This window comes from Zeus faber (assembly GCF_960531495.2).
Source record: "Zeus faber genome assembly, chromosome: 13".
Classification (NCBI taxonomy): domain Eukaryota; kingdom Metazoa; phylum Chordata; class Actinopteri; order Zeiformes; family Zeidae; genus Zeus; species Zeus faber.
The window spans coordinates 3,047,517-3,065,016 of NC_137198.1; the positions used below are offsets into that span (position 1 = coordinate 3,047,517).

The window sequence follows — 17,500 nt, forward strand, 5'->3', positions numbered from 1 at the left end:
TCACGAGCGAGGTGCAAGCGGCCGCTGGAAGCCACGTCAGCCCGGGTTCCCAGATCCTCTCGGATCGCCTCGCGCGATGCCAGGCGTCGCCCGGGGACGGTGTAAAGCACGCCGCCGCTGGACGTCACCAACCGGGAGGAGGCTTCCTGCCTGGGGGCAGAGTGCCGCCTGTACCGTTCGGGGTGGAGGCCTGGGCTGCTCCAAGCGGGCTGGGCGCTGCCCCTTCCTTCCGGTGGAGGGAAATCCTGGAATGCCGTGGAATTGAATTGGAACGCTGACTGCGAGCCCCGCCCCGTCGCTCGACATCACTGCCTGACCTCTGACCTCCCTGATACTCTTGGATCCAAGGTTTGGAAATGAATGGCTGTGGTGCTGGGATGTCTTCATGTGGAGCTGAGAGACAATCACTCGATCCCAGATCAGTGACGGAGCACCAGGAGAGACGCCCCACCCAGATGTGGAACCAGCGGCGGGTGGAACACGTCCGTTACATAACACAGAGCAAAGCATTGTGGGAAATCTGCTGCCTGGGTCCACACACACACACACACACACACACACAAGTCACTTCTCTCTTTCTCTTCTTTTCCTTCCTTCATATTTCTTTCCTTCTCTCCGTCACATTCACTAATTCCATCCCTCCATCTCTCAGACACGGGAGGAAGTAACACACTGATCACATGAGTACAAGCAGACGGAGGGATGCAAACCTCTCTCTCTCCATCCCACCCACCCTCCCTCTCTCTCCCTCCCTCCCTCCTACCTTCAGCTGAACCAGGTGAACGTCCACGTGTCTGCTCTCGGTGTCCACGCTGACAGAGTGTGTGAGCTGCGTGACTCTGTCTGCGGTGGCTCGGAGCCAGGTCTGGATCTCCGGCAGGTGGAGCACCACCTTCCAGTCTGCTCCGGGGTGCAGCGGCGGAGCCCGGCCACGCCTGAAACACACCACCACACAGCACACATTGGTTTTGATCAGCAGGATCCATGACAAAACATCGCAGGGATCGGACAGTCTCATGAATTTTGAGGACCAGGTATTAAGGAAAGATGTGTTTTGCTAAGGAAAGCTATCCCTCTCTTGAACTGACAGACAGACAGACAGGCAGACAGACAGGCAGACAGATGTAATTAGAATTAGGAGATTTCCTTTTGACACATATCACCTAATTTGTGTATTTACCTAAATGATAAACAAAAGGGGACCTATCACAGAACCCTGTGGTGCACCTTAGACAGACAGACAGACAGACAGACAGACAGACAGACAGACAGACAGACAGACAGACAGACAGACAGACAGACAGACAGACAGACAGATAGATAGATAGATAGATAGATAGATAGATAGATAGATAGATAGATAGATAGATAGATAGATAGATAGATAGATAGATAGACAGACAGACAGACAGACAGACAGACAGACAGATAGAAAGATACCTGTGGGAGGTGTGCCTGGCCTCCGGGTGGGAGTTGTGACCCTCGGGGGCCTCCAGCTGGGTGGCGGGGGGGTCGGATGGGTGGGTAGGGGGGTCCGACGTCGGGGTGATGGAGGTGATCATGGGGGAGTGGAGCTCCATGGGCGAGAGAGCTACCACGCTCATGGCGAGCGAGAGAGAGAGAGAGAGAGAGAGGGAGAGAGAGAGAGAGAGAGAGAGAGAGAGAGAGAGAGAGAGAGAGAGAGAGAGAGAGAGAGAGAGAGAGAGAGAGACAGAGAAGATGGATGTTCTAGCGGGGACGGGCGACCCTCATTTGAACGACCTGGGAGGGAGGGGCAGAGACACAGTGTTAAGTCATTGAATCCAGTTCATCAGTCAAAACATCAGGATGTGGGAGCACGACGACAGGAAGTGAAACAAAACACAAACAGAGAAAGTAAGAAAGAAAAGGATGAACATGAGGAAGAAAGTTTGGATGAGAAGGACAATGTGAAGGGCTGTTGATGTTATGACATCATCTTTACTCAACACGCACACATTCTCATACCGGTGTGAAAGTGAGGTCCCGGTAAATACACCTGGTTTGTGAGGACCCATGTTCCTGGTGCACTTCTAAACCTAAGAAAGAGTCAATTGGGAGACTGGTCCTCACAAGTATAGCAAAACACACACACACACACACACACACACACCCCTCCTCAGGTGCCCCTGCGCCTTCGTCCTCAACGACAGAATATCCCAGAATGTTCTGTGTGTTAATATCCAACACCAAGCCCAGAATGATGAAAATATATTCTAAATAAATCTCTTCCCTGACTCCTCTCTCCCTCCCTCCCCTCGCTCTTTCTCTCTCACTCTCTCCAACTGTCACAGCTTAGCACCAAGCTCACACACTTCTTACTGGACAATCTGTGTGTGTGTGTGTGTGTGTGTGTGGGTGTGTGTGTGTGCGAGGTACCTCCATCACTGATGTCACAGACAACAGTCTTTTCTTTATCCCTGTTCTCCTCTTTTACATCCATCCCTCCATCTACAGTGTTGAACATGCGTGTGTGTGTGTGTGTGTGTGTGTGTGTGTGTGTGTGTGTGTGTGTGTGCGTGCGTGTGTGTGTGTGTGTGTGTGTGAGAGAATCTAAATGCTGTTTAAAAAAACATGAGAGACTGTTTAATGTGACATGTGACATCACACATACATGATGTAACTTGACGTGAACACACACACTCAGTTTTTTTTATGATTTGGGATTTCGTGATTTTTCTCATGTTTTCTCTCCCCTTCCCTCCATCTCCCTCCATCTCCCTCCGCCCCTCTCCACCCCGCTCCACCCCTCACCACCTCTCCATCACCCCTCTCTCCGTGCCGTGACCTACTAACCAACAGTGGCAGTCATTGTGCGGGGTGGGGGGCGACCGAGGGGGGCGGTCGAGGCTCCACATTGATCAGCGAGAGAGGCAGCGGTTCACCGGGCCAGAGACGCCATGATGGAGGAACCCTGGAACAACAAACACCACCAGAACTTCCACCCGGCCACCTCTGCTCGCCCCCCCCCTTTCCCGACCAGGATGTGGTCAATTGGGAAACGAACCGAGCTCGGTTTTCAGGAATTGTCATGACATCATCAGCATGATGACCTCATCGATTGCGCCAAGGGGAGCAGAGGAAAGAGAAATGACTGATGATGAGAAGCCCGATGCCCCGCTCACCAAGCAGCGACCACAGTCACATCTACTGATCGACAACAACGTCGTCACCGGGCCCAAAATCCGTGCTGCAGCGGATTCGCCAAATGCTGCAATTGTGAACGCCGCGCGACCAGACGCTGCGGCTGTGGAGAGCGACGGCGAGGGCGGGGAAGGGAGGCCAACCGCTCCAACCGCTCGGGACAACGACGGTTGATGATATCGCCCGTTCCGCCCTGACCGCTAACCGGGCGGAGTCTCCGCTGCACCTCCCGACAAACCAAACACACTCGACGAACCGAAAAGAGGAAGGATGGACGGCCGGCCCCGCTCCGAGCCGTGCCCGGACCCACAACAGCCATTTAATTTGTTGTGTATTTTATGCCACTTTAACAATGTACGCCTGTGACGACGTACGCCTGATGAAGAAGAACATCGCAAACAAAAACAGTTCGGTTCCATTTTCCCAAATACAGCTGATGGAAAGATGCCCAATTTGAAGTATTGATACAAGTCTTAATCTAGTTCTCAGGGGACTGAGGACTGGCTCCCTGTTCCCAAAAATTCATATGACCATAAATTACAAATTTTCCGCAGCTCTGACACACACACACACACACACACACACACACACACACACACACACACACACACACACAGCTACATTTCAACAACTCCAGCCGTCCGACATGAACCATCTTGTTCCATCGGGTCTCTAATCCTCGCTGAAGGAACGACTTAAATACAGAAAAATAATCCTTCCAGTTGCTCCGCCGCAGGCCTGCGCGCCGGGAGGCGCTCTCGGCCAATCAGTGCTCACCGACTCCCGTCATCGGCCAATCAGGCTCTCAAGAGCTTGAACGCCTCTCAAGAGCTGAACCACGTATCCTGCCAGCCTTATCAACTCGGAGATAAATTCGCCGACGGCTTAGAAAGGCATGTGAGAGCGTTCCTGTGTTTGTTGCACAACTTTTAAAACCCCAACTGTGTCAAATATATCATAATAATAATAATAATAATAATAATAATAATAATAATAATAATATATTGTTCCTGAGTTTAACAGGCTGCATTCATGTCGCATGCCTCACATTCACCCATTCACACGCCGACAGCAGTGTCAGCCGTGCAAGGACATGACGGGGGGTTAGGTGTCTTGCTCAAGGTCACTTCCGCAAATTTGGGTTAGGACTGAACTAGGATTCAAACCACCCACCCTCCGCTGCCGCCGTGGGAAGAGGTGCCGCTGTGGACGGACATGTTCCCTTCGGGCGTGTGACTCTTGAAGCGGGAAGCTGTGATGCGTCACGCAGCCCCGCCCCGAGCCCTGCCGTGCCACAGCGGCATCCACGGATGACGCGGAGCTCCCTCCGTCAGGAGATCTGGAAAACGGCGCCACGCGCTTCCACCCCCAGGTGGGCCGGACTACACGGGTGGAGGGAGCGCAGCAACGCAGGTGGGGCAGGAGGGAGTGGCTGCTTAAATAAGATAAAGTACTGTCTTATCTTATCTCAGAAGCAGCCACTCCCTCCTGCCCCACCTGCGACGCTGCTAGTTCAGGGGGATTCAAGCTGATCGCTCCTATATTTCCAGCTCTTAAGTGTCTGAGCTCAGACACCCAAACCCAAATCATGCAAAAACCAATGAAGATCACTTTAAAGTCAACCATCTGCGTGGCTGACGCTGTACCACAGAGTCGGCCCTCGGCATTCCTTTTCAAGTTTTTCCCAAACTGCTCCGTCCACTTTGAAATACTGCCTTCAAACACTTGATGATTACCTTTCATTTCAATGAATTCATCAGTTAACACTTTCTGTCAGTTTGAGGCCATCAAAGCTCCTGGGGATGGGACGGGTCTGGGTTCGGCTGGGGGTCAGGGCGGAGGAGACAGGTTTCCCAGTCTACCGCCACTCCCTGTGGCTTCCTTCCGCGCAGCGTGGTTACGGACTGCTCCTTTAACGGAGCCGCGCTGGGAAATCAAGTTTTTGGTCAAACAGCCACGGCGACTGATGGAGACCCCAAAACCACCAAGCACTCTTTATTATTTTAAACAGACATTTTTTTAAGGGGAAAAGAATCTGAGAAAATGCGTGAATACATTAACGCTCGCTTGCAGTGTCATTTGTATTTTTATATCCTTTTCTCAGTAGATGTTGTTATTATTCTATATGCTCGACTGATGAACTGAGCTGCAGTCTGGAGGTGGAAGCTAAACCAGATCAGTGCTGTGGAGGAAGACATGACCGAAAGGGCGGGCGTGCGTGCGTGCGTGTGTGTGTGTGTGTGTATGTATGTGCGCGCGCGCACGCTCGCGTGCGTGTGTCTCAGGAGATTCCAGCCGACATAAATAATGTACTAAATCATGGATGAAGAAGTGTTGGGAGGATTTTCTCCTGGTTGTTAATCTCTCCCTCCCTCCATCTCTCCCTCCCTTCCTCCAACACACACAAACAGTTCAAGGTCACAGGGTTTTCCTTTCTTTGCTCGGCCCTGAACAAACAACGTTCTCTGAACAGGGACATTAAAAACATGAAAAGCACGGCATGTGAAATATCACACACGCACACACACACACACACGCACACACTGAACTGCCTGGATCAGGTTTCTGAACAAGGTGGAGAGGAAAGGTGACTTCCTCTATTTCTATCTTCTGTTGCCGCTTTATTCATAATATTACTATGACTTCCTGCCTACATTCATAGTCGACTGTGTCCCGTCCTCTCAACCTGTATACGTAGTGATGGCCGGGAAAACAAAAAGACAGATGTCAAATAACGGATGAAATATAATTCATCTTCTGGATTACCTTATAGTGATCGGCTATCTTTATTATAATTTTTTTGTTATTTTTACTTCACTTTTTATTCTATTTGATTATTTTTTGACCATAAGGGGTTTTTTTAAATGCTGATGATCTGTAGTGAAAGGCACTGATCCTCACCATGACAGCTTGCTAGGATGCAGTATGTAAATGTACTGATTCTGATCAATTAATCAATCATGTTTTCATCAGCATATCAAGCAAATCATGGATACAGTTCTTCAAAATGTGTTTATTGTAGTATTATCTATAACGCTGATTTGCTCACATTGGTAAAAAAACGTATACTTAAGTTTTCAGATTCAGCCCCTCCCCCTTCTGAATTCAGATGTGAACGAACTGGAAGTTAAATTGCGATGAAGGACTGTGTGCGGGAGATGAAATCATCCTCTAATCACCAGGGAGGATCTGTTTGGACGTTATCTGCTCATATCACAGTGTTTACACAACACAGAGGAGCCTTCCAGCTACACATTTGGGAGATTTTGCGTGAGATATTAGGATTTCATCGTCATAAATATTGGAACCGGCCACGACGAACCCACGTGCGACATTCACCATCAAACCAGGATGACCATCTCCACAACATTTCATTTAAATTACACATTAGAGCAGTTAACTCTGGTTGTACTTTTGGGGAACAACTGCCTGCTCCTCAAGTCCGGTTCCAAACAATGATAAATAGTTTGTAGGCAAACTACCGATACGGAGAACATATATATGTGTATTATAAATATATATATATATATATATATTTATATTTATATATTACAATGCAATCATGTCAATCTATGGATCTTGTTTTGCATAGAAAGCCTTCTCCACACACACACACACACACACACACACACACAACCAATAAAAAACGTAATAATAAAATTCATACACAGTAAAAATTCCATCCTGCAGAAGCATGGTAAAAATAAATATAAACAAATATAGATCCATCCAATAGATATTATAATATATACTGTATATATTTTTAACATGTCATTTATGAAATAATACAATGTTAAATATAAAAACGTATTTGTAGTTATACATGGATCTTACTATATTAAGCATGAAACGCCTGGAAGCCTATTTGTCAGCAGCCATTTCTTTAAGAACCACAATAAAGCTGCTTTCCCTCCTGATGAGCGTCTCAGTGTTTCACTTCCATCCAACGCTCTGATTATCTCCACACAGGCTGCAGTTAATGAAAGGTGACGTGGAAACAGGTTTTTCAGAGATAATAAAAGCCTCTGGGCGGAGAGTGTGATTTGTTTTCTTTCACTGTGACAACAGCAGCGTGTTGGAAAGCTTCCCTTTCACCCCAACTCAGAGGGATCTAAGAACTAAGCTAAAATCCTGAAGCCAAAGTCCGAGTCAACTTCCGTGCAGTTCCGACCAGACGATGGGACGCGCACGCAGCAGCAGCACTCACTGCACATGAAGCACCGGACACATTCAGACACTAAAATGCCACCGGCGGCTTTGAATTCTCTCTCCTTTTTTGATTTCCAAGACTCTGCTTCTCCAGCGACCACACGGCTTCGGAACCTCGCTCCGCTTAGGCGGCTCAGACTTGAAAGTGAGCTTCCTAAAGCTCTGTGGAGAAGGCAGAACGGAGGTGGAGAGCCGCCCCCGGCGACGTTACAGTCCCTCTGCTGACGGAGAGCCCTCCGCACTGAGGAGAGCGACACAGCCACGTGGAAACACTCGTTCTCCTCTTCCCTCTTTCCTCTGTTCCCTCTGAGCCCAGCCCCGGCCACTTTGTAAGACTGGGCTTTTTTCGTGGTTTTAACCCAACTTGCTGACATGGGCCCCACCCCACGGAGCCGGGCCTTACCAAACACACTGTAAGCCCCTTTCTTAAATAAAGGCCACGACACTCCCGCTGGGCCGCGTGCCACAGGTTGACAAACACACTGCCCTAGTGGCCAGAGCCCGACCGGATTACAAAGGCTTCAGCCGAGTCGATGCAGTCCGCGCTCAGTCAGTCGATCTGTGTGTATGTGTGTGTGTGAGTGTGTGTGTGTGTGTTGGTTGAATAATTCATTAATCCAGAGGTAATGGCTTCCTGCTCCTCTGAAACACAAGCTGACAGACTGACAGACGGACTCCTTCAGACCTGGAGGACGGTCACAAGACATTTTCTAATAAAGGACGAGGACATTCATCTGGACACACATTCATATTACCTACATATATTTTGCTGATATATTATATCCCTGCTTTGTTGTATGTATGTATTTGTTTTTCCAATTCAGACTTTATTGTTATTTTTGTTATTCTTCCTACCTTGTTTTGCAGTCCGTCCCCATTTCAAGAGTCACTGTACTGTACTTGTATGACTGTATGTGACAAATAAAGAATGTTGAATGAATAAAAAATCTCCAATCATATAAAGGTATAGCCACAGCTTGTCCATGACTCAATGTACTGCAAAAATGGCCACACTAGTAATCATCAACACAAAGATGAAAAAATTATATTGACCCACTGGTCAATATATACACACACACACACACACACACACACACACATATATATATATATATATATATATATATATATATATATATACAAACGCACACACACACATATATATATATATAATTTTTTTCCCCACACACATACATACATACACATATACATACATATATATATATATATATATATACATGTATAATTTTTTTTCCCACACACATACATACATACATATATATATACACACACACACACACACACACACACACAGACAGACAGGCAGGCAGCCAGAGATACTTGAATAGATCAATAGATCGAGTCCTGCTTATTATTCTGTTTTCTAATGGAGTAATTAAAGGGCACTTCCACTCATTCTGATCAGTCATCTTACTGCTGCTGATATTAAACTGCAGATTAGTTCAATCTGTTCCTCTATGTTCCTGCTGAGTCAGTTCAGGTCAAAAGCCAAGAACATCAGGGGGGGTGTGTGTGTGTGTTTGTGTGTGTGGCGTGTGTGTGTGTGTGTGTGTGTGTGTGTGCGCGCACGCGTGCTGCCACACCCTGATGCTCTGTTTCTGGTAAACACAACATCATTATAGCGAGAGGAGGAGGAGAGCAGGAAGGAAGAGGAGAGAGAAGAGGAGATAGAAGGAGAGAGGAGAGGAGAGGAGAGAGAAGGAGAGAAGAGAGGACAGGAGAGAGGAGAGGAGAGGAGAGATGGGACTGGAAGAGGATCAGTCTGATCAGCTCGTCCTGCGGCTGCAGTGGAACCAGAGCTGAGCTGCAGACGGAGGAAGGAGCCGCTCGGGTTATCACCACAATATCTGAGTCCGCAACGTCCAGTTAAATCAATGGAGAACGGTACTCACTGTCACCTAAAATGCTTAGGACTCAAAGTAGTCGTCTTTGCGCTGATATCATAATATTTCAGTGTGACAATTCCACCTTTATTGATTCAAGTGAGTGTTGATGGTCCAGGTCCAGTTGCTCTCATTGTTTCCTTCTGATGGTCTCATAATAAACCGCTTGTACGACTTTAAGTAAAAAACAATATAAATAGCCACTTAAGGTTGCGCAAACACATATAGTAAGAAATGGATAGAACAAAATGGAACTACTCAAGTAGTTGTACAAGTATAAATACCTCAACACGGTACTGAGGTATTTTCAACCTTAGAACATGAATGAGTCTCCTTCTCTCTCCATCTCTCAGCAGTGAGAGGGCGTGTGTGGTCGACTAACCTGGTTAAAGGTTCATGCGGATTAACAGCTTGAGCGCAGAGCGGCCTGAGATGCTGAGCCACGCCCGACTCTCCACACCATGCTGTCCGGCCTCAGCACATTATTACGTCTCCTGTCAGGAGCTCAGGCACCTCACAGGACGCCTACAGGAAGCACAGAGTTTGTCTGTTTCTCTCTCCGTCGCACGCTGGACAGAGGAGATCAACACCAGACCAGTGGCGACGGGAAACTACCAGAGCTGCTGCCAGTTCCTCAGTTATATCGTTGCAGGCTATGAACAGTAAAACAGGCTATCAAATAATTAAGGAAACATAAGTACACAGTCTCCTCAATGACACCGGAAGACAATTCATAACGAGGAACCAAAACAGTTTTGGTCTGTCAGTATTGATCCGGGGGGGACAGCTTGCCGAAGAAGGCGAGGCCAAGAAGCAAAGGCCAGTTTGTCGTCAAGGTGTTGGAGAGGCATTTCATTTCATTTGTTTATGAACAACGTCGAACAGTTGAAAAACAGTTGTGTAAGCGAAACCAATAGGCTTCCATTCAGTGTGAACGAACAGTGACTGGCGTCAGCGTTTCAGCACCAAGGACAGCTCCGCGGCAGCGCTCAAGATAAGAAGCTTACTTCCCCAAGGATTGCTTCACTTATTGAGGCAAAAAACTGAGGAAAATGTTTTCAGGCTGTTCAAGTTTCAAGTCACTCATGTGATGTCGGTCCCTGTCCAGTGGTTTCTTGACGAAAGACTTCATAGAGACCTGGGTGGAGAACCTCCCCGTGTCCATGACCCTGCTGTACGTTATAGCCACATCTTCAGGAACGGTGACAGATGGAGAATTTGAATTTTCGAGGACATTTTAAATGCTCGTCAAAAGGCCCAAGGAAGGCAGGGCGAACCTGTGATGACACTGACCACCTCATAACCTCCACCTCACCTTAGCATTAGCGCAGGGGCCTGGATCAGCTCCGCATCGTTCGGTCGGGCGTCCCGAAATATGCTGTGGAACGCCTTCTCTGTTCTGCACTGGAGCAGGACCCAAGCCCCCTCTCCAGCCATGGAGAACAGATGAAGGCTCACCTCCAATCCAAGAAAGATATAAAACTGAGTCACGAACAGCCCAGTGGGTTTCCTGGCAACCTCTGTGTTCCTATGCACGGAAATGTCATCTGGCGTTCCTTCACGTCTGTATCTACGGGGCCGCGATCGCAGACGTAGAGCAGGGCCAGCGTGTGGGACGGAGCGGCTTGAGGAGACGACGCGGCCACTTGCCGTATCAATCGAAAGCAGCACGGACGAATTGGAATGTGTTGGTTCTCTTTGGGGAGGAGGCTATTATATGATGAAGTTGATGCACCGTGCCGAGTGCCGCCTCACTGTTTCGAGGCTTTGTCGCCAGATGAGAGAGGGAACATTTGACTGCGGGCGACCTTGGATTTACATTCTCAATTCTCTCTGCCACGCCGGACATTTCCCCCTGCAAAAAGCACCGTTTAATGTGTAGTCTCTCATCCGCTGAAGCTATCCACATCCGCATAACGTATACCACACATGGCAATTACATCCTCGACTGAATAGTGTCCGGATACCAATCTCAAAGAAAACGAGAGCTGTTCTTGGCCTGTAATATGCCCGCTCTCCGTGTGACGATTCACTCAGCGACATGCGCTGAATGACCTTGTTTATCACCTCATGGAAGGAGAATTTGTCCGTGTCCATGAAATCTCTGAGGATGAGATCTTTGTCTGCCACCAGTTCTACCAGCCTGCGGAAATTACTTTCCTGGGCTTCACGCCCTCCGATAGCGAGTCTCACTGCGACTGGAGCGATCCCTCTCTCCTTTGCTTGTTTCTGTTTTTTTATCAACCAAAAGGATCGGATACAAAGCCGTGTCAACTGAGCTTTGGTGTATTTTCATGGATGTAGAATGCACATGACATGAGCCATTTTCTTGTTTGTTCTTTTAACATTGCATGACCATATTATTTATCGTTGTGTCGATGTCGGCGCGGCTACAGGTAAGATCTTGCATTTGAAGGTACAGCGCTCGGTCACAATACTGTCACGCCGACCTTTAACCTCCACTCCGACAGCCAAAGTGGGGGTTCTGCCTCAAAAGACCAATTGCCCCGGATCGGCGGCTTGATCCAGTCGGACGCCGTGACGCTGAGCCTGAATCCGTCTCATGCTGACAGATCGTTACAGCAGCAGAACGCTCAGCAAGCCCCTAAATGGCAACCCAAATTCACTTACTGCTTCTGCCCTCAGCATCTCTCCGAGTGGAATACGGCGGTGCGGTTGGTGATCCAATGCACACGGACGCAACACCATGACAACCAGCGGTGAACCAAGCAGATTCTCATCAGTACTACTAGTGAAAGTAAACATAGCCACCACTGAAACTGAGGATCCTTCTCCTCCACCTTCATCTGAAAACAGAGTCAATAGAATTTTTTATCGCACACTCGCAAAGAGGAAGAACGCAACGAATGTAAAGGATCGGATAACCATGTCATGTCATTTTTTAACGAGGGCGTGACATTTTAAATGTTGGTGCTAAAATCAGTGATATGTGTTGGTAGTGATGGCTGTACTGCAGGAAAGAGTGCCAAACGATTAAATAGGTCAAAAATCCAAAACACACTGAAAAACACTCTAGGAAAGTAAAAAAAGACAAAAAACTGCAAAACTATCAATCACACAGTGTGCGAGTCCCAGAAAGTCACAGATCTTTGGAAAAACTAAAGTGCCGTGAAGGCCAACACAGATCTATTCATCATCGTTGCTATCTATTGGGGCGTTCCAGCGACCGAGGACAGCAATTAAAACCTTCCAAGCAGGAGCAATACACTGGAACTGGAGCCTGACGTCATAAGCTTTGAATAAAGTTGAAGTAAAAACTGAATAAACCTGGGTTTTACTTTGGTGGGGTCACATGTTAAAGCTTTGACTATCGTCTAACCAAGCTGCGTTGAGTGTTACTGGCATACATGCATTACCCTAAAGTAAGCTGATTACGACTACAGATATCGACCAGATCATCTCAATCAGTTCAACCAATCCACTGAAATATCATCAAATCAATATTTATCAAATGTTTCTGTTTTATCGTCACATCCTGATACATGTTGTGTAACGCCGATGTTTTAATCTAAATTCACGATGATGAAACAACACCGCCAAAAATGTCTCTGAAATATTGCAAGGAGATGCAACTGATTTGAGACTGACGCAGTGAAATACTTTTCAATGCACGGGCAGATAGGGATCAGCGTCAGATAAGATTACATATCAATATCTTGTGAAATGCTATAATTATCACGGGAGGCCGTGGTTGGAAAATAGTGACAACAATTTCTGGTTGGGAGACAATGACATCACTTCCTGGTTGGGAGACGGTGACATCACTTCCCGATCTAAATTCTAAATGAAGGAGCAGGAAGGAGCAAACGACTCCCTCTTTATCTCATCCGCTGCACGTAGTGACGCACACAAAACACCGTGATGACGCTCTGTCATCTGATGGCTGATCAATGGTACGCAGGGTTAGTTACTTGTTTACACTGTTATTATAGTGTTAATATCGGATAAATACGGTATTAATCGTTCGTTCGTTCGTTCGTTCGTTCGTTCGTTCCTGTAGGGCTACACAGGCAATTGGGACATTAGCCAAGAAGTGGTATCGTCATCCAGTTCAATGAGGCCGCTGACTCCATGTGGTGATTTGAAGATTGGGCATTCATCAATGATGTGTTCAACAGTCTGTGGTTTTCCGCATTCACAGAGATTTGTGGCAGACACTCCAATCATATGCAGATAGGTTTGGGTCTTTGCTACCTTTGCTACGGTATTAATACTGTGTCATTACTGTGTTGACACTGTTATCACATGTCAATACTTGTCATTTGTGTGTCATTACTGTGTACATACTGTGTCAATACTTGTCATTACTGTGTCATTGCTGTGTACATACTTATTTACACTTCATTACAGTGTTAATACTGTATTAATACTGTATTATAACTGTATTAATAGTATTGTTATGGTGTTATTACAGTGTTACGGTGTCATTACGGTGTTGGTAATGTGTCATTATTGTGTTAACACTGTTATTACTATGTTAACAGTGACATTACTGTGTAAACACTGTATTATTACGGTGTTAACACTGTGTTATTACTGTTTTATTACTGTGTTAACACTGTTATTACTGTGTCAATACTTGTTAATACTGTGTTAATACTGTGTTATCATTGTAATACGATGTCAATACTTGTTAACACTGTGTTATTACAGTGTTAATACTGTGTTAATACTGTGTTATTAAAATGTTATTACTGTGTCAATACTTGTACACAGTGTTGTTACTGTATGATTACTTCTGAACAACTGCCCGAGTATAATCAAACCACAAAAATGAGTTGCAGTAACTTTTCCCTCCTCAAACGTGCGTTAAAGCAGCAGTGTTTTTTGGAATAAAAACATTTAAAGACTTTCCCATCAGAGCGTCGTCCCTCAGGCTCCACGTGGATTTGTTTTAGGACTGCAGCACCGACACCATCTCAGATCTCACTGATATCAGACTGAAGCAGCGGATCGCAGTCAAAAATCCTCAAAACAAAAATCAGAGACAGAGATCTGTATCAGATGTCAGACTTTCAGATTGCTGGTGTGTCAGACTTTTGAAATAATGTTCAAATACATTTTTGGGGATGCAGTTTTTTTCTACTAATATTTCAGCTACGTAGAACACGAAGCCAACTCAGTGGACGATTTTAAACAAAAGCTGAAATTATATTTATTAAACTGGCATATAAATAGCACCACTTTTCATTCTTTTCTATCTTTATTTTTTTATGCAAAAAAATGCATGCATTGAATTTGACTTTTAAGCAGCCTTTTATCTGCATGCGATTGTTTTAATTTGTCTGGTTTCCTTTTATTCTTTTAACACAAACTTCATTTGCATTTCATGTACAGACAGACAAACACTTTATTTATCCCCAAGGGAAATTGTCAGTGTCTCACATCAAAATAGGCATGAATAAAAGGTATTATGATTATTATTATTATTATTATTATTATTATTATAACATGTTATAACATGTTCTTAAAAGCCCGGACGATCTCAGAGTGTATGTCCAGTACCAGTACTAGCTCAGATACAGGGTACTGAGTACTAAAGTTGAGGTCCATGTATCATCAGGTGAACTGGTGGTTAAAGGAGGGCTCAGTAAGTCAGATACTAGGATGGTAAAATGCAAAGAAATGCATTTCCAAACCCTGTTTTAACTTATCCAAAGCGACTTACAATTATTCAAACACCGACGGACGCAGCCATCAGGAGCAATTAGGGGTTAAGTGTCTTGCTCAAGGACACTACAGCATGCTAGCAGGAGGAGCCTGGGATCCAACCAGCAACCTTTAGATCACTAGACCACCAGCTCTACCTCCTGAGCCACCATTAACTCACCAAACCCTGTTTTAACTCACAAGCCCCGTTTTAACTCACCAAACCCTGTTTTGACTCACCAAAGTCCGTTTGAACTAACCCAACCCTGTATTAACTAACCAAACCTGTTTTAACTCACCAAACCCTGTTTTAACTCACCAAGCTCCAGTTTAACTAAACAAACCCTGGTTAACTCACCAAACCTTGTTTTAACAAACAAAGCCCCGTTTTAACTCCCCAAACCCTGTTTTAAGTAACCCAACCCTGTTTTAACTAACCAAACCTTGTTTTAACTAACCAAACCTGTTTTAATGAACCAAACCCTGCTTTAACTAACCAAACCTTGTTTTAACTAACCAAACCTGTTTTAACGAACCAAACCCTGTTTTAACTAACCAAACCCTGTTTCAACTCACAGAACCCTGTTTTAACTAACCAAACCTTGTTTTAACTAACCAAACCTGTTTTAACGAACCAAACCTGTTTTAACGAACCAAACCCTGTTTTAACTAACCAAACCTTGTTTTAACTAACCAAACCCTGTTTTAACTCACGAGCCCCGTTTTAACTAACCAACCCGTTTTAACTAACCAACCCCTGTTTTAACTCACAGAACCCGTTTTAACTCACCAAACCAGTTTTAACTCACCAAAGTCCGTTTTAACTAACCCAACCCTGTTTTAACTAACCAAACCTGTTTTAACTCACCAAACCTGTTTTAACTAACCAAACCTGTTTTAACTCACCAAACCTGTTTTAACTAACCAAGCCCAGTTTTAGCTAACCAAACCCTGGTTACCTCACAAAACCTTGTTTTAACTAACCAAACCCTGTTTTAACTCACAGAACCCTGTTTTAACTAACCAAACCTTGTTTTAACTCACAGAACCCTGATTTAACTAACCAAACCTTGTTTTAACTCACCGAGTCCCGTTTTAACTAACCAAACCCTGTTTTAACTAACCAAGCCCTGTTTTAACTCACAGAGCCCAGTTTTAACTCACTAAGGCCTGTTTTAACTAACCAAGGCCCATTTAAACTCACCAAGCCCTGTTCTAATGAACCCAACCCTGTTTTAACTAACCAAACCCTGTTTCAACTCACAGAACCCTGTTTTAACTAACCAAACCCTGTTTTAACTAACCAAACCTTGTTTTAACTCACAAGCCCCGTTTTAACTAACCAACCCGTTTTAACTAACCAACCCCTGTTTTAACTCACAGAACACGTTTTAACTCACCAAACACTGTTTTAACTAACCAAAACCGTGTTTTAACTAACCAAAGCTGTTTTAACTCACCAAACCAGTTTTAACTCACCAAAGTCCGTTTTAACTAACCCAACCCTGTTTTAACTAACCAAACCTGTTTTAACTAACCGAGCCCAGTTTTAACTAACCAAACCCTGTTTTAACTCACCAAACCTGTTTTAACTAACCAAGCCCAGTTTTAGCTAACCAAACCCTGGTTACCTCACAAAACCTTGTTTTAACTAACCAAACCCTGTTTTAACTCACAGAACCCTGTTTTAACTAACCAAACCTTGTTTTAACTCACCGAGTCCCATTTTAACTAACCAAACCCTGTTTCAACTAACCAAGCCCTGCTTTAACTCACAGAGCCCCGTTTTAACTCACTAAGGCCTGTTTTAACTAACCAAGGCCCGTTTAAACTCACCAAGCCCTGTTCTAACGAACCAAACCCTGTTTCAACTCACAGAACCCTGTTTTAACTAACCAAACCTTGTTATAACTCACCGAGCCCCGTTTTAACTAACCAACCCGTTTTAACTAACCAACCCCTGTTTTAACTCACAGAACCCATTTTAACTCACCAAACACTGTTTTAACTAACCAAAACCGTGTTTTAACTAACCAACGCTGTTTTAACTCACCAAACCAGTTTTAACTCACCAAAGTCCGTTTTAACTAACCCAACCCTGTTTTAACTAACCAAACCTGTTTTAACTAACCGGGCCCAGTTTTAACTAACCAAACCCTGTTTTAACTCACCAAACCTGTTTTAACTAACCAAGCCCAGTTTTAGCTAACCAAACCCTGGTTACCTCACAAAACCTTGTTTTAACTAACCAAACCCTGTTTTAACTCACAGAACCCTGTTTTAACTCACCGAGTCCCGTTTTAACTAACCAAACCCTGTTTTAACTAACCAAGCCCTGTTTTAACTCACAGAGCCCCGTTTTAACTCACTAAGGCCTGTTTTAACTAACCAAGGCCCGTTTAAACTCACCAAGCCCTGTTCTAACGAACCCAACCCTGTTTTAACTAACCCAACCCTGTTTTAATGAACCAACCCCTGTTTTAACTAACCAAACCTTGTTTTCGACTAACCAAGCCCCGTTTTAACTCACCAAACCCAGTTTTAACTAACCAAAC

General features: G+C 45.2%; 1 protein-coding gene across 1 annotated transcript in view; it reads right to left on the reverse strand.

The window, feature by feature from the left end:
• The window catches only part of akap6 (A kinase (PRKA) anchor protein 6), a gene marked incomplete at both ends in the record, with an annotated part of 58,122 nt that extends 56,518 nt beyond the window's left edge, over window positions 1-1,604 (reverse strand). The window contains 2 exons of the mRNA XM_080012689.1: window positions 764-935; window positions 1,441-1,604. Coding sequence (XP_079868815.1) covers window positions 764-935; window positions 1,441-1,604 — 336 coding nt within the window. The remainder of the gene's footprint in view (window positions 1-763; window positions 936-1,440) is intronic.
• Between the last annotated feature and the right edge of the window lie 15,896 nt (window positions 1,605-17,500).